This window comes from Natator depressus, chromosome 10 (genome assembly GCF_965152275.1).
Source record: "Natator depressus isolate rNatDep1 chromosome 10, rNatDep2.hap1, whole genome shotgun sequence".
NCBI lineage: Eukaryota > Metazoa > Chordata > Testudines > Cheloniidae > Natator > Natator depressus.
The window spans coordinates 65,113,190-65,136,275 of NC_134243.1; the positions used below are offsets into that span (position 1 = coordinate 65,113,190).

The window sequence follows — 23,086 nt, forward strand, 5'->3', positions numbered from 1 at the left end:
CTACGGCTCCCTAACTTTTGGACAAGAGTGAAACCTGCCCTTAAACAAACCAGAGTGACACACTGATAAAAGCTCACTGCAGAGGCCTGAGACTTCCAAGGACCAATGCAAGTCAGGAGTGGAAACTATGAACTGTTGCCAGATAACGGAAATGTGTAGAACTGAACCAAAATAGCTCCTACACTAATTCACTCCTAGCCGATGGTTGTCCTTCCAGGTGGAGCTGCCTGAACTCTGTGGAAGAGGTACAAAATGTTGCAATGTATAATCCCACAGGGATTTTCACTGAATCAAATTTTGTAGATGTACAAAAAAAACCACCAAATCCCCCAAACAAACATTTAACAGGATAGTGTATTTTAAATCATTTGTTAATATTCTTAAAGCATGTGTACATTAAATCTTGTATTAAAAAATTAAAGAAAATCTCATTTCTTTAAAAGTAATTTTAAATGCAGAAATATTCACAAAGGCTAACAGAAAAATACAGCTCTGCTTTTTCTACACCTATAAGAATTAAAGTATTGCAGTTATTCAGAACTGGCAAATAAAAGCAATCCTCTGAGTTCTAGAGATTTTCACAAAAGGACCACATTTTATTATATACATAGCTCTGATGTGCAAGTATGCAATCAATATGTACACTTACATTCCTAACTGTTTCCATCATTCTAGAGTATTCACAGTAGAATCAAGCTTAAGGTTAGAAATGTGAAAAGGCCATAACAGTGATAGAAAAGAAGACAAATCAAGATATGCTGTGGGATTTTTTAGGACATTTAAACCTACTTGCTAATTAAGCTAGAATTTCATTTTGGAGCAGACTAAAAATATAGTTTTGAAATAAGCTGTAACTTAAGTATGCTTGTTGTTATGGTTTCATAGAAGTTACTATTACCAAAAGCATTATCAATCAGTCTTCTGTCTTAAACAATAGCACAACCAGAAAGATCCTGTTGCAAAAAAGCTGCTGCAACCTTTCCCTAACTGACTATATATTTGTTCCTGTTTTGCATATTAATATGCAGTTCAATACCTGTGTTGTACATTTATAAAGAGAACCAATTTTCTTCACTCCAAACACTTTATGTGGCTATATCTGCTGCTCGCAGTTCAAAAGAAGTGTAAAAGAGAATATATGCAGCTGAGGACTTCACACAGGATGCTGAGATATCAGATACTTCATGATCATCAAACTTATACCAGCGCTGTTTTGTAGCATTTCTGCAGTACGCTGTGTAGTGCCCTCCATCCAACCCTCCATAATGATTCTGTGGTGGGGAGAAAATGTGAAGAGAGATTAAAACGATACTACTTCTTTTTGGCAAGAGCCTTTCTTAGAGCCTGATTCATGATTTAACCAATCTGTGCTTTGCTACCACTTCTGCCTTTAGCTAGAATAATAAACTTGAATGCCATATTTTGACCAACATGAAATCCCACTGCAGTAAATATCAGACTCACTCTCCTTTTTTTCTAATTTGTATCCAGGCAGGAGGCCTAGAAACCCACGTGACTCAAAGTGACCTTTTAATACTGGACGTACAGCTAAGTTTTAAAGTTGGCTGTGGTTACTTACCGATACTGAAAATAGATTGTATCTCTTCAAATTACTCTTTGGACCAATAACATAGTGTGACAGGTCAAGACTTTCCAAAGGGAAATCTACAGATGTCTGTAGCTTTTGCTTCCACCTTCCATCGTACGAGAATCTAGAGAGAGAGAGCACAAATCAGCACTAGCCAGAGCAATGGTTCAAGAGATGTTCCAAGTTGAGTCCATGTTTGTAATTATTTCTTACTCACTAATTTTAACTGGGATCTGAGCTAAATAAGAACGAACAGTAAATTTCACAGCTAAGCAGTGTGTCAGGGCTACCTTACAATTTAAGGCTGCACTACTGCAAAAACTTACGTGTGTGTGTGTAACTTTACATACTGAACTCAATGGGGCAACTCATATGAGTGTTTCCAGGATGGGGGCCTATGAAAATAGGAAGCAGATGACAACTAGATGGAAATTCTTGCTATCCATGGGCTCAGATTGTATAACGTTCTGTATTTTTAAAAAAATGTCTATTTCTTTACTACCCCTAAAGCCTCCATTAAGGCGAAGTTAACTGTATTTATAGATACATCTTCACAACTTACCGTTTCAAGTGCACCAGAAGAACTGGTGGCAATTTCCAAATCTCTAATTTTTTCAAAGAATCCCTTCGTGTTTTGCAATGGCTACAGTAAAATCTGTTGTTATCTGTAAGTTTCTCCTCTTTGGAGAATAATCTAAGACATTCCTAGGACAAAACATAGAAAACACACTTAAAAGCCTGGTGTTTATAAAAATAAAGATGTAGCTCAAACATTTGTCTGCTATTGTACAGGAGCTACATGTGCACCATGTTTCATAAGAATAATTAGGAGACTTTAGTTCATGAATCTATTCACAAAAATAACTTTTACTCCATAGATAGTAGTTATGTTTCTAAATGAAGCTACTGCTTTCGTTTAAAAAAAAAAAAAGCAAGTATCCTACTATGACCTGCAATAAAGAGTTTAGTTACTACAAAAAAGTTGTTTAAACTACAGTAGCACAAAAGGCACCTACATCTGTCAGTGTAGTCATCTACGTAAAAATGATTTTTTTAATCCTCCCCAAATTAAAAAAATTAAAAAACAAACAAACAAAAAAAAACAAAGATAACCATATATAGCATGGTTCATCCTAGAGCAAGTTACACTGGCCATATTGACATACCCCCAACCAAAAAGGCTAAAGCAAAAGTAGCACCATACAAAAAACCTGAAGAGTAATTATTTTATTGCAGTAAAAGCACATATTCTCTCTCTATTACTAACTTACCTGTAGTGTACATTTACTAGTGGATGCAAGTGGCAATGACAAATACATGAAAGCCTCAAATGTTCGGGACTTTTTGTAACACGTAAGACATTGCACTGTGGATTTGAACTGGCCTTGAAAAAGTGCCACAACAATAGATTCATTGAGCTGCTTGTGTTTGTGCCAGGCTAGATCTGCTGCTTTGAAGTCATCAATATGATCATTATTTTCTTCCTTATACCTCTTCCGATTGTCAGCCTGTATATTATAAAATTAAAATATCTTATCACCATATAGCATCATTTTATATGTAAGTATAAAGATGTGAAGTTGTATGATAAGGTTTTATACACTATGCAAAAATTTTTAAACATGTCAACAAGCTACATAATTTATCTAATCATATTTCTGTGCGGTCCTCTTTAGTACTTCCTACAGATGCACAGGATAAACACTATTGTTAGGATTTCACACCTCATTTTACTGCCGTCTATAAAACATCCCATAAGCAATGGCAGCACATGCTTCACTATTAGCACAAGTTGATTTAGATAGTTAACAACCTGTATTTCAGGAGTTTACTGAAGGCTTCTTGCACAAATCATTTGCCGTACAGATAATATATTTGAAACACTCCGGTTTATATACTTTAAAAAGATTCACACCATCCCCATTTGTGAATATCAACTGTGATGGAATCCAGTTGGGAGCAACAAGTCATCTTTTCCCCCAAAAGCCATTATTTATTGCATGAAAATGTCTTGCCTTTCTGGCAAGCTATGCCTCCAATATCTGTGTGGGAGACATATAGATTTAAATACAACAACAAAATTCTGAAAACAGATATTAATTTAAAATAATAAAATGAGGTAAAGTAGTTTAACTCATGATCATTATATGGAGAATGTATAAACATCACTAGACACACAAAGGAACAAGTATTATGCTGCAATTTACTTACTTCCTAATGGGCCATAAAATGGGTAGTAAAAATAAGGAAAAAAGACAGACTGAAGACAACCCTTTAAAATGAAGAAACATCTGAATACATATTACTGTATTGCTGGCTTTATTATACGTTTAACTCAGGAAAAAACAAGTGTAAGGATAAAAAAAGATAATGGTCCATAATTATCTTAAACAATATCCTTTTTAAGTGTGAGAAAAGACAAAAAAAAAGGACTTTGCTTTAATCAAATAAGGCCCGTGGAGAGATCACCATTTTGAAATCATGGAAACACTCTTCTTAAAATTAAAAATGGGCTCATGCTACACATAAGTAACAATGTGCAAATTGCACATCTAAATGGCCATGTGTGTGTCTAATTACCCATTTAACCTCTCAATTGCGGTATCTTTAGGCTCAATTCTTGGCTTCTCCTCCAGCTACTTTGCCCTAAAGCAGCCAAAAAGCTACCCCTAACAGAACAGCTCAGGATTCCCCCTGATAGAAGGAAGTTCTTAGTAGCGCAAAGCTAGCATAGCTGACTCTACACCACCTGTCCCATATGCTCTATACAGGAGGTGTGGCGGGACACAGCTTGGGCAGCCCAAGATCAGGGGATGGGAAAGGTGGCTTTGAGGAAAAAAAACAAACAAACCACACGTACACATACACCCACCCCTGAGTCAAGTGTAAATTCAGCACAGCAGAGAATTTGAGCCCTGTGTGCACAAAGTAGGTATGCAACTGCATACATAGACATTTTTCAATCAGGTCCTTACATTGTACCACTTATTTCCATCTTCATAATAGCACAAAACTTCTGCCACTAAACTCAAGTAAACATTTTATATTTCTGTTCTACAATCTGACTGAGATGTGTGATTTATCAGCAGGGGATTACTTACTTTATTTAGGTCTTCATGCAGTCCATCCATTAAAAACAAGAGCAATTCTTGGGAGTCTTGCTGACTGTATCCTGAAAATTGGTCATTGATCTTCCCAATTGTAATTTTAAAATCTTTTGGACTGACATATCGGTATTGTCCTGTCCACAATGCTTTCATTATGATGCCAAACTCTTCTGCCACTTCGCCTTTATGCCCCAAGAGGTTTAACCTACACAGTTAAATAGAAATACTGAGTATTAGATTAAGCCATTAAAACAAGACAAAGTATTAATTTCTCTTTTTTTAATCCATGATTGTGTGAAGATGAAGTAAATTTTCCCAAGATTAGACAATCACTTATGTCTTGATCCTGCAAACCCTCATGCATATGTTTAACTTTACAGACACACACACACACAGACAAATGGAACGAGGAGTACTTGTGGCACCTTAGAGACTAACAAAGGTATTTGGGCATCCGATGAAGTGAGGTGTAGCTCATGAAAGCTTACGCTCAAATAAATTTGTTAGTCTCTAAGGTGCCACAAGTCCTCCTTTTCTTTTTATGTGATACAGTTTAAGTACACCAGGTTGAAGCAGTTAAAACTTCTATTTACTTTGATATTTTGCTGTTTAATTCCACAGCCAGAGAGTTCATTGGAGGTAGATGCAGCGATTTTCCACTTCTCTGATTTGTACCAACTGTTAGCAAGACTTTCTCTTTTTAATCTCTGCAATATGCCCAGGCACCGAGATGGTGGGTGCAATATAAAGAGTTTCCCTGGCAAAGCATGCTATCACATATCCAAACGTTCAAAATACCCTCACAAATGTATACTCTAACATCTGTTACTTTTAATATGACTGAGGTTTTAAAAACATAATGGCCCCATTTTACATGTTTTGAACGAAAAATAGTAACAGTGGTAAATACACATTCTGAATTCGGCCATGGATTAATTAAAATAATCCAAGATAGAATAAGAATATTTATTACCTGTTAATGTCATCTTGATACAAATTTCTATTGAAATAATCAGCCAGAAGTGGTGCATTGCAGAGACACTGCAATATGGAGTTCATATAGCAAGTGTTCCCTAAATTACGAAGCCCTGTGAGAGCTGGTCCCAATCCCCCAAACACAGGGTTGAGATTACGAATCTGTGGTGCAGAGAGCCTTGAGATTTCAGCTTTAGTGTAATATACTGGTCTGTAAGGAAGAAACTGTTGTTAGCAAACTGGAGTTTTCTATTCTTATTACTACACTTGCCTTATGGCCTATCATAACGTTCTGTTCTGCATGTGGGCACCATATCCTTCCCTCATATCGTAAGTCAGAACAAGTTGGGCGCTCTGAGAAGGCAGTGAGTTTTAGCCCTTGGAGTTAAACAGTGTGCCTCATGTCATTTAACAGACTTCTCCAACCAAGTAGTGTTGACTAGCCCTGAAGAGATAACTGTCCTTGGCTGGAGATGAAGAGCCGTATGCTCAAAGCACATAGAATATCAACAGACCCACCCTCATCACTAGGAAATAAAGTATCCTCCCTGAGGAAGCCATAAAATGCCATCATTTAAGGTATTCAAGACTAGACAAGGGAATCATGGGAGATTCTATAGCAATATATAAATACTGGCCTGCAGTGATGCACAGGAATAGACTAGATCAACGTTTCCAAACTGTGGGGTCAAGGAATTAAACTTAATATAATTTAGAAATGGAAAATCTTTTCATTCCACAATAAACAGCAGCTTAAGGCCCAATAGCACGCAGATAAACAAATGGCTGCCATTTAAAAGTCAGCATTTACTAACACTCTAAAATCTCTATTTGTTATTGTTAGTAAACAAGGAGAAATCACTGTTCAATGGAGATTACTGTATACTGTGTTCTGCTTTGAGCTTTGCAGCTATGTAGTTTAAGTCTATCAGAAACATTCCATGTAAACCAATGGGAAAGAGTTAATACAATTCAGGTGGGCAAACTTGAGACCCTATAATATTGTACCAGCTGTGATGTTTTGACTTAATTTATCATACATACTTATTTTCACGACTGATTGCAGGAGTTACAGGAATTTTTTTCTTCTCTTCCTCCTGAATGGCTTGGGTTATATCTGGTGAAGAGTAGGATCGCTTCAATTTGGAGTGTTCTCTGTCTCGTTCAGTAGTCACCTGTGGCTTGCCTTTATGAGTTGGTGGAGTGGATGGAGGGGTGGATGAAGGAGCCATTTCCGGGGGATACATCTGAACAGTATTTGTTGGTGAATGGTAATAACGAAAGGTCCCAGTGATTGGATCCAGAAACTTGGGTGACAAAAATTAAAGTTTAAAAACTGAGTAAAATCTCTCAATAGACTAGTTGTTTAATACAATTAAACTACTAAAAACACTGGCCAGAAAAATTCTAATATGAAGAGATTGCAGATTACAGTAATGTGACTCGATCTCAATATCTAGTGAATAGCATAATTCTTCCCAAAGTATGTATTAAATATTGCTGACAAAGCTCCAGTCATTTCATTAACAATAATCTTAAAGTTTAGAAAAAATAAGAACAATCATGGAGAAATTTAAAGAGGGGAAAAAAAGTCAACCCAAATCTATTTTATAATGAATGTGCAAATAAAAGCCATTACCACATTCCAGATAGGTGACTTAACTGTCTAGATTTTTGGAAATTATAATTACCTTTGCCCAGCCTGCAGGCAATCCTGGTACTATCCTCCCCATTTCCTCACTTCGTGCTCTCATCAATGGCTCTCGCTGGGACTAAATATAAATACAATTGAAATACAAAGGCACATGAAGTTATTGTTATGCAGAGCAGCATGTCTAGTTTGTCTTTAGTATTCTGTAAATTCTCCATCTAGCTAAAAGGTTACATATAGAACAATTCAATAAGAACCACTAGTGTTCTAAGTAGAAATTTGGATTGTTTTTGTCTAGGGCAGAAAACTGATAGTATGTTTCTATTATTCAGCATCAATTGATCTAAATGAACGACATTCATTGTCACACACCAAAATAATTCAAATCCATCTAATTGCACATATAAAACAATTTGATTCTCCAATTCCTTTATTATCAAAATCACTTTAGGGATGTGTGTGTTTGTGTGTTCTCAGGAAATATTTATGAATGACTCTCTCCCTCCCCACAAAATCAAACAAAAACTCCACCACAAAAAGGAAAAAAAGGAAAACAGTGGGATGACTAAATAAATAAATATAAAAAGACAGGAAACTCTTGTTAATCCCAGAGGAGATATAAAGTACTTTCACTTGAAAGTCTTAAATGTGTTTTCCTTTTTACAGGACAAAATGAAAAATGTATGTAAAGTAACACAAACAGCTGCAGAACACTGCACAGATTCCTCCTAAAGAGAAGATCTTAAAAATAAATGAGGTGGAATTTAACATGATATAAAATTTACAATGATATGACATCTGCTCTGGGTTTCTTTCAGCTACATACGATATGCTGTATTTACTTTAAGTCTTTCAGTATCTTGTTCAGTATCCTCTCTTTGAGCTCCACTTTCTGGTTGTCCTTTAACCCCAGTATGCTGTAAAAAATTTTGAAAAGAGACTTTCAATTTTCATATGGAATTACTGAGTGTCAGTGAGTGAGTGGCACTTCGCGAAAGCAAATTATACTATAGTAAAAGATTGTTGGGTAAACCTCAGTTTGTTTCAGTGACTACAACAGGTACATACTGTGGCACTCTGTACCTCAGATCAGCACCCTGGAACCCCCATATTCACTCCTGTCATATAATTATGATATATTCCGTATAAAGCATGAAATAGAGAATCATAGAAGTGTAGGACTGGAAAGAACCTCAATAGGTCATCTAGTCCAGTCCCCTGTACTCAAGGCAGGACTATGTAATAACTAGACCATTCCTGACAGGTGTTTGTCTAACCTGCTCTTAAAAAACCTCCAATGACAGAGATTCCACAACCTCCCCAGGCAATCTGTTCCATTGCCAAACTACCCTGGCAATTAAGAAGTTTTTCCTAATGTCCAACCTAAATCGCCCTTGCTGCAATTTAAGCCCATTGCTTCTTGTCCCATCTAAGACAAAATCATGGTGCAAGTCTAATTATGGAGCTGCTAGCACACCTTCACGATACTGATAAAGACAAAAGGATAAACAAAAAGGGATTTGATGGACTAATTGCGTACATTTAATATGGTATAGAAAGTTTACAAGTAGGGTTTTTTATATTTCTCTATAAAGTAGAAATGTTTACTTCTAACATCCCACAGTTATTAGAGTTGCGCAAAATGTATGTCAAAATTAAAAGACACTTGATTTGTTCATCTGAGTTTATGGAGCTTCTGCAAGATTAAAGACTTCCTTTGCGTTAATATCACTGATGTTAGGCATGAATTCCACTCCCCTGAGCTGAAGGTTAGAGAAAATTTCAACATCTTTTTATGGTGCATTTTCAAGCTGTAAATATGGCTATTAACCTGCGGTGAACTATTTCTTCAGATCTTCCGATTAGCCGATTCTATTTTACGACCACAGGAGGATAGCGTGACGGGCTGGGTCACAGAAATCCCCTGGGGACTGCCACCTGGTGTGCTGAGACTACCTCGGAGCCCATTTCCCCAGCCAACTTGGGACTTCAGACCAAGCCCCAAGCTGCCAGGGAAATCGGGCTCCGAGATAGTCTCAGCACATCAGGTGGCAGTCCCCAGGGGGTCTCTGTGACCCAACCCGTCACAGGTAAACGTGACTGATCTTGTTCACTTTGTTCAGGCTTTAGTGGGATAAAGGAAGGAGATATGATGCCAGGAGATATGAGAGTGGGGAGCAGACCTGCTCTCAAACAAAACACTGGATAGGGGTAATAGACTACTTGTCCTTCCCACACTCGTTAACGATACTATGATGTTTATCCTCTCCTGCAAGACTTCTGTCTAACCTGGGGCATTTGGGTACCAATTATGGCTCTGTGATTCTGTCCTTCCCCAGCACAAGTTACAACAGAGGATTGGTATAACAGAGTAGATTGCCACCATGCCTCTGAAATGCCCCCTGTGCTGGGGATGAAAGGATAGACAGAACATGAGTCAGTTCTATTGGCTCTATATCAGCAGGGATTTCAGTGGGAATGAGGATCTGCCCCTTTGGGGTTTGTTTTGAGTTTTCCCTCTAGTTTTAAATCAAAATGTCAGGCCCCAAACAAAACCCAAACAAAATTTACTTGCAGTTAAATACCTCGGCACTGGTATTTTCCCAATGCAAGCAATCTGATACACACTGACAAAACTGTGCCAAGAGATTACTCTATTTTCATTTTGTGGCTGTTGAACTGCTCCTTTACTAACCTTGCTTGAGACTGACACCCCTGTCACAGATGTATCTCCTAACGCACGCCTCTGCATTTCTGGTGTTTGAATCCCCTTTTCTCTTTCGTCCGCAGATACTTTATCAAGCTCAGGGTTTTTTGCAGCAGTGTTTTCGTGTTCAGTTTTATTTTGTCTTTTTGCTTCTAATACTTCTTTGCGTGCTCTCTCTTGTTCTTCCTTTTCCTTTTGTTCCCTAATTGCCTGATCTTCCTGCAGTCTCCTCTCTCTCTCTTCTTTTGCTTGCTGTAGCTTTTCTCGGTTCTCCTTTTCTTCCTGTTCCTGCTTCTCCAATTTGAGCTTCTCTCTTTGTTTCTCTTGTTGTCTTTCCCGCAATTCTTTTTCCCGTTTGCTCTTCTCCAACAGGGAAGCCGTTTCTGCGTGTATACGGCTTTTCTCTTCTTCTGTCAGCATGGCCTTTGCATCAAACGGTGGCTTTGTGGAACGGTCTGGAATCATTCTTCCATTCTGAATAGGATGTTTGTCAAGAGTTGTACCTTCAGATTTTGGACTATTAACATCATCAAGAAATTTTGCTGAAGGCTTTTTAGTACGATCAATCTGGAATAATAAAAATTAAGTATAAAATGAGAATAAAATGTTAGCTAGAAACATTTGTGATAGTCCCTAATATCACATAGCACTAGGATCCTCTAGCAACACTGCTTTCTTTAACTAAACTGCCTTTGGACTTGTATAAGTAAAGCCTACCACATTGTTTTAGCCATCTTGCTTTTCAAAACTTCCATTTATGGAACCTATGAGTGAAAGTTCTGTGCAGACTTCAGTTTACTTACTCCTAGCCTTTATTAATATTCCTTGAAGGCTGAAGCAGACATTTTCAAGGGGAAACAAAAAAACACCTCAGATTTGTACTCCTCACTTTTAACATCTTGGCTGCTATGCTATAGATTTATAATAATTAAGCTTTCAGTAGAAAGCCCTGAATAGAAATGAAAATAATGTTTCTTCAATGTTAAAAAAAAAATGTTTAAGAAAAGATATGTGAAAGGGCAATACTGAAAGACAACTTAAAAAAGTCTGCTTCTGCCAGATAAAACAAACATGATGGAAGCAAGCAGACTGTTGTGTCACCCATTTTGTTTGGTCATTCATTTGATTTTTAAATGGTTTTGTATAATTCTTCTTGACCTGCATATTCCACCAGAAACCAGAAGGCAATGTTGTTTAGTAGTTGGGGAACAGGACTAGAGCGGAGAACTCAGTGTTAAGAGTCTTGAGTGGCCTCAGGCAAATCACACACCATGCTTGTTTCAGTTTACTCATTAATAAAACCAGGATATTAGGTGAGTATTAACAGTTTGTACAGCACTTTGAAGGTAAGTAGAGTTAAAACTGATTATTATTAGAACTCAACACTAGTTCTCAAATGGTCACAAGGTGAGCTGGACCTTTAAGGGGGTTAAGCCCAAGCTCTGACTTGGGCATATTCTTCCCTTTCTTCTGACAGAGCATGTGACTGAGTGGGGGAGCAGGTATTTAAGAGCTACCTGTGGCTCAGACCAGTGAGAGACTAAGGGAAGAGCAGAGTGTCCTAGGAGTCTTTTCATGGCAGCCTAGGGAAGACCCTTGAGGCTATGAGCAATGTATAGAAAGAAGCCTAGGGATAAGAAAAAGTGAGAGCCATTTCATGGTTTAGGGTTCCTGGGTTGAAGTCTAAATTAGAGGGAAGACCCAGTTTCCCCTTATGCATCAACTACATTGCCAAGAGAAGGAAGCTATTGCTCCTGTGATGAAGGGGGAACAGGACTGCTGTAAGCTCCTGCCAAACAAGGAGAAAGGTCTGTGACCCGAGGAAAGCAAAGAACCTTGTGGAGTCCCTGCAGTGAGAAGAGCAAATCAGTGCTTTTTATTTTTGATTGTCCATATGGGGAACATTCTTGCTTCGGTTAGAAGACCAAGGCACACAGACCACTAAAACACCTTAATAGCCTGGGAAAACAGGCTCAAGAGGCATGACGAGTGGGAAACTGAGGTTTGAGATAACTAAGAGGTAAGCCATACCCTGATGTGAACCAAAATGCTAAAGTTCACCACATGCTGTGTGATCAGAGTAATTGGGAATTTAATTGTATTAAGTCAGCAATGCTCAATCAAATGCAGAAAGCTGCAAGGAAACAGTAAAACTAGACTTTTTCCATTTTCAGGTCTCTTTTTAATAAAATATAATTAACATGGCCAATACAGAGCTACATAGAAGTTTTCTTTTGAATGAAAGTTTAAACAAGAAAGAACATCTCTTACCTGTGGGACATTTATCACAGCATATATTGGGTGCACTACAGGTGAACTGTCAGTTTGAGGGATAGCAGCAAATGGTGCACTTGGATTTGTTGTGTTATGTGATCCTGTCCTCCCCGCTTGATTATTTTCCATTTCATCATTCTCAGTCACTTCTACTGGAGTGGGCTTTATATGGACAACAGGTTGTGGAGGAGGAGCTGGCTCTTCCAGAGAGGGATAAGTAAAATCCACTGAAAACCACAGAAATATAGTGCTTTTTAAAAAAACCCAAAATTATGTATGTAATTAGCATCCTAATCTAATCTATGAAGAGCAGGAGCAGGCTATTAAGTTTAATATATATTTTAAATTACTGTATATAATCTTAGATTGCTTATTTATTCTTTTAAATGTATTTAAAATGTCTTCCTTATACTTACAAGAGACAGACACTACTTCACTCTTGCCACGTGGAGGTAGAGTTATTCTGGCATTTGTTGTGTGTTGGGGATAGTAAAGAAGCCAGGTCTCATAACCTCCTTCCAAAACTAAAGGCTCACTCCGTAGTATAGTCTTACTTTCCCACTGGAAAAAGTTAAAATGAGACAGACATTCTGAAAGCAAGCCTCTAAATTACAACTCAAATTATGCTGAAGAAATGTACATGTCTGCCTGTTACATTTTAGCAGACAGGCTATTGTTCAGATTGACAATCAGTCAGTTAATTAGTTATTATTTAGATTGCAAACCCTTTAGGGAAAGGATTCTCCCTCCTATGTTTGTACAGCACCCAGCACAATGGGGCTCTAATCCCAAGTGAAGCTTTTAGGCACCACCATAGTATAAATACTTACTACTATTAGCAGCAACCCTCGAATTCTGAAAGTATGCCATTTATAGTAACCATATGCTTGCTAATGCCTCTCATGGGTTAACTTTGTTCTGTGAATAAGTGTATTAGCTTTAACATTTTAAAAATCTGCCATCAACAAACAAAAGCCCAGAATTTCAGACTTGAGACTGCCACCCTGTCCTCAGCTCACTAGTATGACCAGAGAGCTTTGTGGTGTTCACAAAATGTGTGTAGCAATACATATAGAAAACAGGCTATGCCAGCACTAATTCTCAGTCCTTCTAACTTTGCAGCTTTAGGTGATAGAAAATGTTGTGTGCGCAACAGTCCTTTTACAATCTCAATCTATTTCAAGAAAGCAGAGAGGGGAACACTTACAACTGTAGTATGTAAATTCTATCAATTTTATCTTTCACCATTGAACAATTTTAAAATAGAACTGTTCTATTTCTAAACTCTTATTATAGCTGAAACTCAGGCCAATCTAATCCGTGCTCCCCCAGTAAACAGAACCAGAGAAGATGGCTGTGAGTGTTGATGGGGGGCTTCTCACTTTTTCTCCCAAGTCCTCCAATCTTGGAGGCTTCTGGCTCACAGAGATTTACCTCCATTCTGGCCACCATGGATTGCCTCATTAGACATTTGGTAGTGGGCCACTTCCCAGAGCTCCAAGGAATGATGTATTATGGCTTAGCAAGAGAGAGGAGAGCGACTGACTGAACATGTCCTTGACATACTAATACAGAGGTGGACAAACTACGGCCCGGGGGCTGGATCCGGCCTGCTAGCCGTTTTGATCCAGCCCTCGAGCTCCCACTGGGGAGCAGGGTCTGGGGCTTGCCCCACTTCGGTGCTCTGGCACTCCAACCGGGGAGTAGGGTCGGGGGCCACTCCATGTGGCTCCCGGAAGCAGCGGCATGTCCCCCCTCTGTCTCCTATACATAGAGGCAGCCAGGGGGCTCTGCTCTGCACGATGCCCCAAGCGCCACGCCCACAACTCATATTGGCCAGGACCGCAGCCAATGGGAGCTGGGGGGGGTGCCTGTGGACGGGGCAGTGTGCAGAGCTGCCTGGCCGTGGCCCCACATAGGAGCCAGAGGGGGGACATGCTGCTGCTTCTGGGAGCCGCTTGAGGTAAGCACCACCTGGAACCTGCACCCTTGAGCCTCTCCCTGCACCCCAACCCCCTGCCCAATCCCTTATCCCCCTCCTGCCCTCTGAACCCCTTGGTCCCAGCCCGGAGCACCCTCCTACACCCCAAACTCCACATCCCCAGCTCCACCCCAGAGCCCACCCCCCCCCGAGCCGGAGCCCTCCCTCCCGCACCCCACTCCCCCGCCCCAGTCTGGAGCCCCTGCACACCCTGAACTCCTCATTTCTGGCCCCACCCCAGAGCCCACCCCCCCCCAACCAGAGCCCTCACCCCCTCCTGCAATCCAACCCCCTAGTTTTTGAGCATTCATGGCCCACCATACAATTTCTATTCCCAGATGTGGCCCTCGGGCCAAAAAGTTTGCCCACCCATGTACTAATACAAGGACAGCCACTTCCCCAAATGATCTGTAGGTCAGGCAGATAAGAATTTTTAGAGAGATGGTTCACATCATTTATCACTTTTACCCTCCCCGTACAGTTAGCTATGCTGTCCTCAACCAGAAAGAGGAAGCAAGTGAAAAATGTAAGAGACACACATTTGTGGTATCAAAACCGGGCACTCTCATTGAAAACCAGAGGAAGAGATGCTAAGGTGTTTACCCAGAATGTTTTATCTGTTTTCCCTGCACTTTAGAATTACAGCTACTTAAAACCCACTTCTCATCAACCAGGATAATAAAGTTAGACAAATATAAAATACCAAACTTGTGTACCTTAAAAAGTGCATCTTTCAGGCTCTGTAGAGTTGTTCCTAGCTGCAAGTCTCTTGCAGAACTAAACCAGTCAAGCAGTACAACATAATCAACATGTCCCCTCTTCTTCCACGGATCTTTAGAACTATCTGGGAGTTTAGCTTCAATCCAATTAGCAGTGACTCTGGAATACAGGAAAATGTGTTTGAGTACAAACACCACATTTTGTCCAAGAATGCCTAAAAACATTATTTAGACTGTGTATAGATGATAAAGGTATGATTATATGCAATACATATATCAAAGAAACAGTGAACCTAGAACTGTTCATAGTGTTCTAGGTGCACTGTTCATAGTGCACCTAGAAGCTTAAATTGGACAAATGTTCACAACGCATTCATTCACTCACGCCAGTTACTTTCTGAAACTGAAAGCACAAGCTTACTGCGCTTTAACAAGTTGCTCATAACTCTTATATGAGGAAATGGTTTTCAGTCAGTCTAAAATGGAATATAGTAAGTAAACCAGAGAAATATATTTTATTTCTCTATCCAAATGGATAGAGTTCATTAATATCAGTGCATAGCCACAAGATTCTACCACATAAAGGTTATTCCATACCCAGGACTGATAGCCTCTTCCGGAACACTGATGGAATTTGGAATACAAGATTCCTGATAATCTTTCAAGCTTCGAGCATCCATTATGAGCAATTCGATGTTTTTGTCCATCATCATTGGAAACAGTTTCTCAGCAGTGATTGCTCCTTGAGATACAGAAGCTATTATATGCAAAAATATATTACAAAGAGAAACCGAAATCACTTGTGATCACATCTCACGGGAGAGGTCAAGACTCTTGTTTGCAAATAAATAAGACCATGGAATAATATAGTTTCAGGAAAAACTGAATTTGAACATTGAGGCCCATCTCCCATGTGAAATTCTGCCCCCAAAATCGTGAAGGTGGGACATCTGACATGAATATCTACAGCTCTTGGCTTCCACTGTAACAGTCAGTAGCTGTTCTTTGATTTTATACAATATTTAAAAACCATAAGCTTAAAATGATCAATATTGTCAAAGTAGTCTGCACTGGTTTATAGATTGAAGGAGAATTCAAGAGAAGAATTTCACGTTTGTACAGCGTAGAGATGGAGCCTGGGGAAAAGGGTCCCTTTATTTAAATCAAAATTTTCTTACAAAAGTCTCTTAGAAACATGCCTTGAATATTTCACACCAGTTGTAGCTGGTGACTGGTTTTTGTTTTTTTTTGTCTTGTTTGACCATGCCACTGTTGGTTCAGTTTACATTTGAAATAACTACATTGTGAATTATTGTGTAATGATCAAAATTCAGTAATTCCTAAAAGCAACCACTACCAAATCACCTGATGACACATAAATTGAGGACAACTTTTATGAAAGTCATGGGGAAGTGAGCAGAGAAGTCATAAAAAAAACCTCAGTGTCAAACGTAATTTTAACAAAAAAGCAGACTAGGGAGGCTCAACTGATATACTGAAGTGTCATAATTAACAAGTACATTGCTAAATTAAGATGGTGCACTAATTTTGATTTTAAAGAGAAGAAATCATAATGGGAGGGAGGCTATCAGAGAATCCAAAGCCACAACGGGATCACTGTGATTGTCTAGTCCTATTTGACCACGCCCTTCTTTTTTGTGTCTGTGGTTGTTTACGTCCCTCTCTCCCGTTACACAAGTTACATATATGGTCACCCAGCTATGAAGGCAGAGTGGAGAGTGGCGGCTGCTGGCTGGCTGTGAAGGCAGTGCCGCCACCAGCAGCACAGAAGTAAAGGTGGTAATACCATACCCTGCTATCCTTATGTCTCTGCTGTGGCGGCGGTGCTGCCTTCAGAGCTGGGCTCTCTCTCAGACAGTAGCCGCCGCTCCGTACCTCCTCCCAAAGAAATTCCCCCAGTTTGAGAACCTCTGGTCTAGTCTGACCTTCTGCATAAAACAGCCCATAAAAATTCCCAAAAATAATGTCTGGAGACTGTCTTTTAGAAAAATATCCAATCACAATTTAAAAATGGCCAATAATGGAAAATCCACCATGTCCCTATGTAAGTTGTTCCAATGGTTAGTTACTCTCACTGTTTAACTGAATTGTATGAAGCTTTTTTCCTGTTAAACAATGAAGACTTTTCCAATGAAACACTGCATCACTTACCACTCAATCTGTCAAATTGATCTTTTCTTTCCACTGAACACTTCTTCTCACCATTGATCTGTATTATTGTACAAAAGTGTTAGAAGTTGCTGTTTTTATTTTCTAATATAAAGTAACAAGTTCACCACGTGACCTTGACTCGCAAAACATGAATATAACAGGAAGGTACCCATTAGAGGGAAATCTCTACAAAGATCTGCTGTCAGATGTCCAGAAGTCCCAAGAAAGAGGATGAGAGGGCACTTGTCCGTAACAGAGGGGAGCTCTGGAAGATGTAACACAGCCTAGGACTGCAGTGCTTGTTAGGTGGAGTTGCTGCTGGGTGATTTTTGGGGGAGGAAGGCAGGTGAGAGAAATGATGCATGACTCCCTGGGACACTACTTTTGCCCACTCCAATCACAGATTCCTGGCCCAACTGAATTTTGTCCATAGATTGCCAGCACCCTCTCAAACAAGAAGCATAAGATCTGCAACATGGAGGATCATTTCCATGCACAAAGCTAGGGATACAATTCCATTCACTGTGTTTAAATAACAATCTGACATACAATGATAAAGCAAAGGAATTCTTCATGAAAGCTTGTAATAGCTAGACAGAGCAGCAAAAACAATGTCCACTCATGCATTTATCCAGACTCACTCTCTCTCTCTCTCTCTCTGCATATGCACAATGTGCCCAGCCATTTGATGGTGTCATCATCAGCCAGGTGGAGAGCCAGCCCTGCCTTTAAGAGGACTTAAAGGACAGAACACAGCTTTCACTTGAGCTTGCTCAATTTTGTTACCACTAAACCTCATAGTACATGAAGGTACAAGTGTTGTATACTAATGAATAACAAATTTTAATTTAAGGAAAAAAATGGAGCTTTACAGAAGAATTGAAGTCTATTATTCTGTTGAGCTTTAAGAGTTCTGTGGGGTTCTGCAGGTATCAAATATGTACACAAAGGTCTATGACAAAAATTATGTTGAATAAAAATTTATATCTTTCAAAAGTTTCATATTATGCCATAAAAAATATAAAGCCTTTTACCAAAAATGGTAGAAGTAAACTTAAAATGGTAAGGTTTAACTTTCTACAAGGTAAACAATCTAGTCATGGGTGCAACGTTACTAGTTAAATCAGTTTCTTCAATAAAATAAGTGACCTCGTATTAACAGTTGATTTAATGAAGTGTTCATTTAAACATCATGCATTTACAAATTTACTAGCATGTCTGTAAACATTCCCCTCCATTACCCTTTGGTTTTGTCCTTTGGAATCTATGGCATTTTCTGAAGTGTTTTTGGCTAAAGCCTTTCCATCATCTTTTACTTCTTGCTTTTTCTGTTGCTCTTCTTGTCTCTCTTTTTCTTCAAGCTTTTTCCGAACTTCAGCTTCCTCATATCTAGTAGGAAAAAGTCCAGTTTTAAAAAACATTTTTAACTTGGGCTTCAAGTAGCTTTATGCAATTTTTTCCCCAACCGTTTTAAATGTTGAGGTCTCACAACACTTATTCTTGACTTCCCAAATTCTTCCTATTTTCCTCAGTAGCTGCTTGATGATATTCCTCTCTGTGCTTTGCTGTGCAAGTGATGTCCTCTGCCCTTCTCAAGGCTTACAATTTCTTTCCCTCCACCTCAGCTGTTTATGTAAAATACTTCTGCTCTGGCATCACTGAAAATGTTAAATTTCCCACCCTCTTCTGCATTTGTACAAAGTACAACTATATGTAAAGGTTTACTTATAAAATGTAAGTAATGTTGACACCAGAATGTATTAGTCATTCTCCCTGGGCACATTTTTGCTAAGAAAATCTAGTCTGGCATCTAATAAGTAACAGTATCACTAATAGCTAATTACTGTAAGAATAACTGAGCCTAGTTTTCTATATTTTCTCAGCCAGAGAAGTCTTCAGCCTAGTCTTTATTCAGTATATTTTTAAGACTGACTGCATCAGAAAAATCACACCTAATTACGTGCATCAGGTACGTAAATAAGTGGACTGATTTTTTTTTTTCAACAGTTTTGAGCACCCAGCAGTCATTGTTCAAGAATTCAAACACTGGAGTTCCAATAAAGTCAGTAAGAGTTACTGGATACTCAGGACTTCTGAAAAAAAAAAAATCAGGTCAGTTATTTAGGTGCCTGTTTTTTTAAGACATTTGGCCTACCCTATTTTAAAAAAAAAAAAAAAAAAAAAATTTTTTTTGCCTCTCATTGTAAAGATAGGTCTAGTATTGTAAACAAGGACTCATATGAATGACCATTTACCTTAATGAGATGTTAGCTAATTAGGAATACTTGAAAGTCATCAATTCAATCACTGGACTGTCCAAGTGAAATCAGGAACATTCAATTAGCAAACTACATCACTGATGCCAAATGTACCTGTCACATACTAGTTCACTATCAGTATAATGGACATTCCACAGGGATGAGGCTGCAAGTTTGCAATCTGACGTTTCCATGTAGTTTCTAGTTAGTGACAGAAGCACTGATTCAGGAAGCATCCCTATTTGAGACAGCACATAAGCACACGCTTCAGTCCCCTTAACTTCAAGGGAGACTTAAGCATGCTTTTAAGTATTGAATCTCAGCAATACTGAATGTCTAGCCATCACTTAAAAATATGAATATAATTTTTACAAAATGAATGAAGTCAAATTTTTCTACTGCTTCTATGATGTGCAAATTGGATTATTCCTATTGGAATTCTCTTACTTCAAGGCAAATAGTGTTTTACTACCTGAACCTCCCAGAGTTTTAAATTTGGTAACTAATTACTCTCCAGGAAAAAAATGTCAGAAAAATAGTAAAGTAAATTGGTTCATATACTTATTGTAAAGTGACTGTACAGGAGCCACTTTTTTCTTTGTAAGTATCTCTAAACATGTCAATACATATTTTAATTGCTCAAGTACACATTTGCACAATACACTTGAAACAATTAGCCATTGTATCAACCCTCACACTTTGTTCCTTTGAGACAGTCCATAAGCTACCAAAAAAGAATCTTTCAAAAACACTGCCTTTGAGCAAAAGTACAGCAGCAACTTCCCAGTAGAATATACTGGTATACGAATACCGGCAAAGTGCGCGTGGTATACACCTGGCCTTAATATGATCACGTGACAGGAAAGAACACTAGGGAAGGACTCGTGATAGCAGAGTGACTAACAGCAATTATCGAGAGGTTCTCATTGGAGGCTCTGATTTGTGTATACATTAATGAAAAACAGCAGCTGACATTTGTTGATGTTGCACAAAGTTCTGTTTATTAAAAGTTAGAGAGAAACTAGGTAGATCTAAGTACATGGGTTTGAAGTGACTGGGATGAATGATGGCAAATGAAATCTAGTTTGAATAAAAGGCTCAATCAGAAAGTTTAATCTCTCTGGATTACAGGTATCAGCAACTACTGCAAACAATGTCAAAAAAGGCAAAACTACAGCAGCAGATGCACAAATTTCAAATATTCAGCAATATTTACATATTGCTTTGTAAAAAATGTTGCACATACCTCAGTTTCAGACTGTCTGAGAGTCTTTCAGCTTCTTCAATAGCTTTTTTTATGTTTGTAGGTCCCAGTATAGAATGAAAGTAATCCTAAAACAACAACAAGGACCACCCCAGCATACAGTTAATACTGCACAATGTGCATACAGGATAGAATACTTCTGCAGATACTACCAAGAACAACATTTAACACCTAGTTTACAGCACACTAAAGATTACCTACTGAAGGAAAAAAATTATCTAAAACTAAAAGTAATTTTATATTATTGCCATAGTTGCTCTGTAGATAAAGTGAGAGATTCTTCTCTTCAATGTTTTAAGAAAAATACCACACTATATATAAACAAGGCAAATATTCATAAGTATGTTAATATTTAATTGTAATAATGTTAACAAGCTCTGGTCACAAGTTTGGGAGAGAGAAAAACATTTATCCACTTTTTAACTAAGGTTATCTTAATTAAAGGAATAAATAATAATCAATTTAGTTTTGTACCAGAAAAGCACTTTACCAGGAAAGATAGCAATGGGACTCATACTATTTAGATGTCCAGCAGATTATATGCCGATGTAATTAGCAACGTGTACTGTATTGGAAAGTAATAAAGAAGGCTTACAATAACAGATTGCCTCACTTTTCAACATAAGCTACAAAAGTTTATTTAAATAAATATAATTCCTTTACTGAAATTACTGTTTCAGTAATGTACACCCATGTAATTCTTTCAACGACACCTAAAAACTTCAGCTGTAATGACCACTGATTCGAAGTACTTCTGTCAATATAAAAAATGCAGTCGGAAAGATATATACCTGTTGTTGCTTGAAATCAGGTCTTTTTTTAATAAGATTATATACAGTCACATATTTCATATATAGGACATAGGCCTTTTCTTCATCTCTGTCCAATCTGCATTCCTCCGCTGCCTTGAAGATCTTAAGGGCACTCTGCACATAACTTGAAATGGGAGGAAAAGGGTCAATTAAAAAAAACCACAATTGTTGACCTACCTTTCAAAAGAACAGTTAGTTTTGTAATGAACTCTTGACTTAAATGTTCACATTCTGTGCCCTTCGGCATCACAATCCAAGCTTATTGGTGAAAATAAATCACAGCTACTTTTTTCCCACTGAATTATATTTCTCTTTGCTATTATTGTTTGTTAGCGTGCTCATTTATTTTCAGTACGTTAATTATTCAGTAATAAATAAAATGGCAGTTTAAAACATTTCTAACAAGAACCCCTCTACAGAGGGCCTCTTCGGAACCAGTTCTCTCTCGAATGCAGAGTGGACTCGTTCTTTATTTAAAGCACTAGTCCTATGAAAACATACAATGAAGTGCATGAAGATTCAGTCTACAAATTCCAAAGTTAGGCTGTTTCTATTCCCACGTGATGGCTGAATTTTTCAACTGATGTTAATAACTTGCATTTATATAGCTTGTTGTCTCGAAGAATCCTAATGCACTTTAAAAACTTTCACAGATCTCATGTTCATTTCACTGTTGAAACATTATCTCTTGGATGATCTCTCCATATTTAGTTTGACAATCCACAGCAACACTACACAGGACTGAGGGAAGCTACGTTGTCGAATTGAAACTGAAGAGGGAATTTAATATACACAACACAATTACCTGAGCTGGAATTTGGTCAGAAGTGCAGCATTGCTACTTAGTGAGTTAATTCTTACTTAGAAAACTGGTTTACATTATCACTATCTGCATATAAAAGTACTAAACACTGCATCACTTGTTACTTAGCTGTGGAATTTGAACAATTAATACAAAGCCAATTAAACAAGGAAATTCACATACTTTTTTGTACTGGTCTTCTCTGCTTTTATTTCTGTCTTCTTGTTAAGATCTTTCAGTGAAGTACAGAGGTACAGTTCCTTAGGTACAGAAGCCCCAGCAGGCATGTTAATGTATGGTTACTTATATCCCTTCAAGGATAGTATGGCTCTTTAAATGTCTCTAAATATTGATGTTTTTCTGAAAACAGAAGGATAGGATATTATTGAACACATTCTGGTAATGTCCTCAAGTGATTTTTAAAATATAGGTTGTGACAGGGTTGGGCTGGATGGCCACAGGAGAGTGATAGAAGACAGATATATTAGCCCCAGGTTAAGCAGGTCCCTTTCCCCTGGGTAAGATAACAGGGACTATTCCAGAACACTCAGGAACTTTCTAGAACTAATTATGGCAGGCAGGCTAATTACGACACCTGTAGCCAATTGGGAAGCTGCTAGAATTAATTAAGGCTAATCAGGACACCTGGTTTAAAAAGGCTCTCACTCCAGTTAGTGAGGTACGTGCAAGGAGTGGAGAGTGAGAGGGTGTGCTGCTGGAGGACTGAGGAGTACAAATGCTATCTGGCATCAGGAGGAAGGTCCTTTGGTGAGGTT

General features: G+C 38.4%; 1 protein-coding gene across 4 annotated transcripts in view; it reads right to left on the minus strand.

Moving 5' to 3' along the window:
- Positions 1 to 381: 381 nt before the first annotated feature.
- The window catches only part of USP8 (ubiquitin specific peptidase 8), a 36,121-nt gene continuing 13,416 nt past the window's right edge, over positions 382 to 23,086 (minus strand). For 2 of the 4 annotated variants that reach the window (XM_074966400.1, XM_074966401.1), the window contains 19 exons: positions 22,494 to 22,670; positions 21,488 to 21,632; positions 20,679 to 20,764; positions 18,416 to 18,563; positions 17,175 to 17,232; positions 15,600 to 15,759; positions 15,000 to 15,162; positions 12,719 to 12,863; positions 12,300 to 12,529; positions 10,017 to 10,595; positions 8,164 to 8,238; positions 7,362 to 7,442; positions 6,715 to 6,977; positions 5,669 to 5,881; positions 4,690 to 4,900; positions 2,860 to 3,096; positions 2,151 to 2,293; positions 1,580 to 1,712; positions 384 to 1,271 (listed from right to left, as the gene is read on the minus strand). In XM_074966400.1, coding sequence (XP_074822501.1) covers positions 1,086 to 1,271; positions 1,580 to 1,712; positions 2,151 to 2,293; positions 2,860 to 3,096; positions 4,690 to 4,900; positions 5,669 to 5,881; positions 6,715 to 6,977; positions 7,362 to 7,442; positions 8,164 to 8,238; positions 10,017 to 10,595; positions 12,300 to 12,529; positions 12,719 to 12,863; positions 15,000 to 15,162; positions 15,600 to 15,759; positions 17,175 to 17,232; positions 18,416 to 18,563; positions 20,679 to 20,764; positions 21,488 to 21,632; positions 22,494 to 22,597 — 3,360 coding nt within the window. In that variant the 5' untranslated portion in view covers positions 22,598 to 22,670 and the 3' untranslated portion in view covers positions 384 to 1,085. Of the gene's footprint in view, positions 1,272 to 1,579; positions 1,713 to 2,150; positions 2,294 to 2,859; positions 3,097 to 4,689; positions 4,901 to 5,668; positions 5,882 to 6,714; positions 6,978 to 7,361; positions 7,443 to 8,163; positions 8,239 to 10,016; positions 10,596 to 12,299; positions 12,530 to 12,718; positions 12,864 to 14,999; positions 15,163 to 15,599; positions 15,760 to 17,174; positions 17,233 to 18,415; positions 18,564 to 20,678; positions 20,765 to 21,487; positions 21,633 to 22,493; positions 22,671 to 23,086 lie in introns of all 4 variants that reach the window. The other 2 variants (XM_074966403.1, XM_074966404.1) reach the window with 2 other exon arrangements.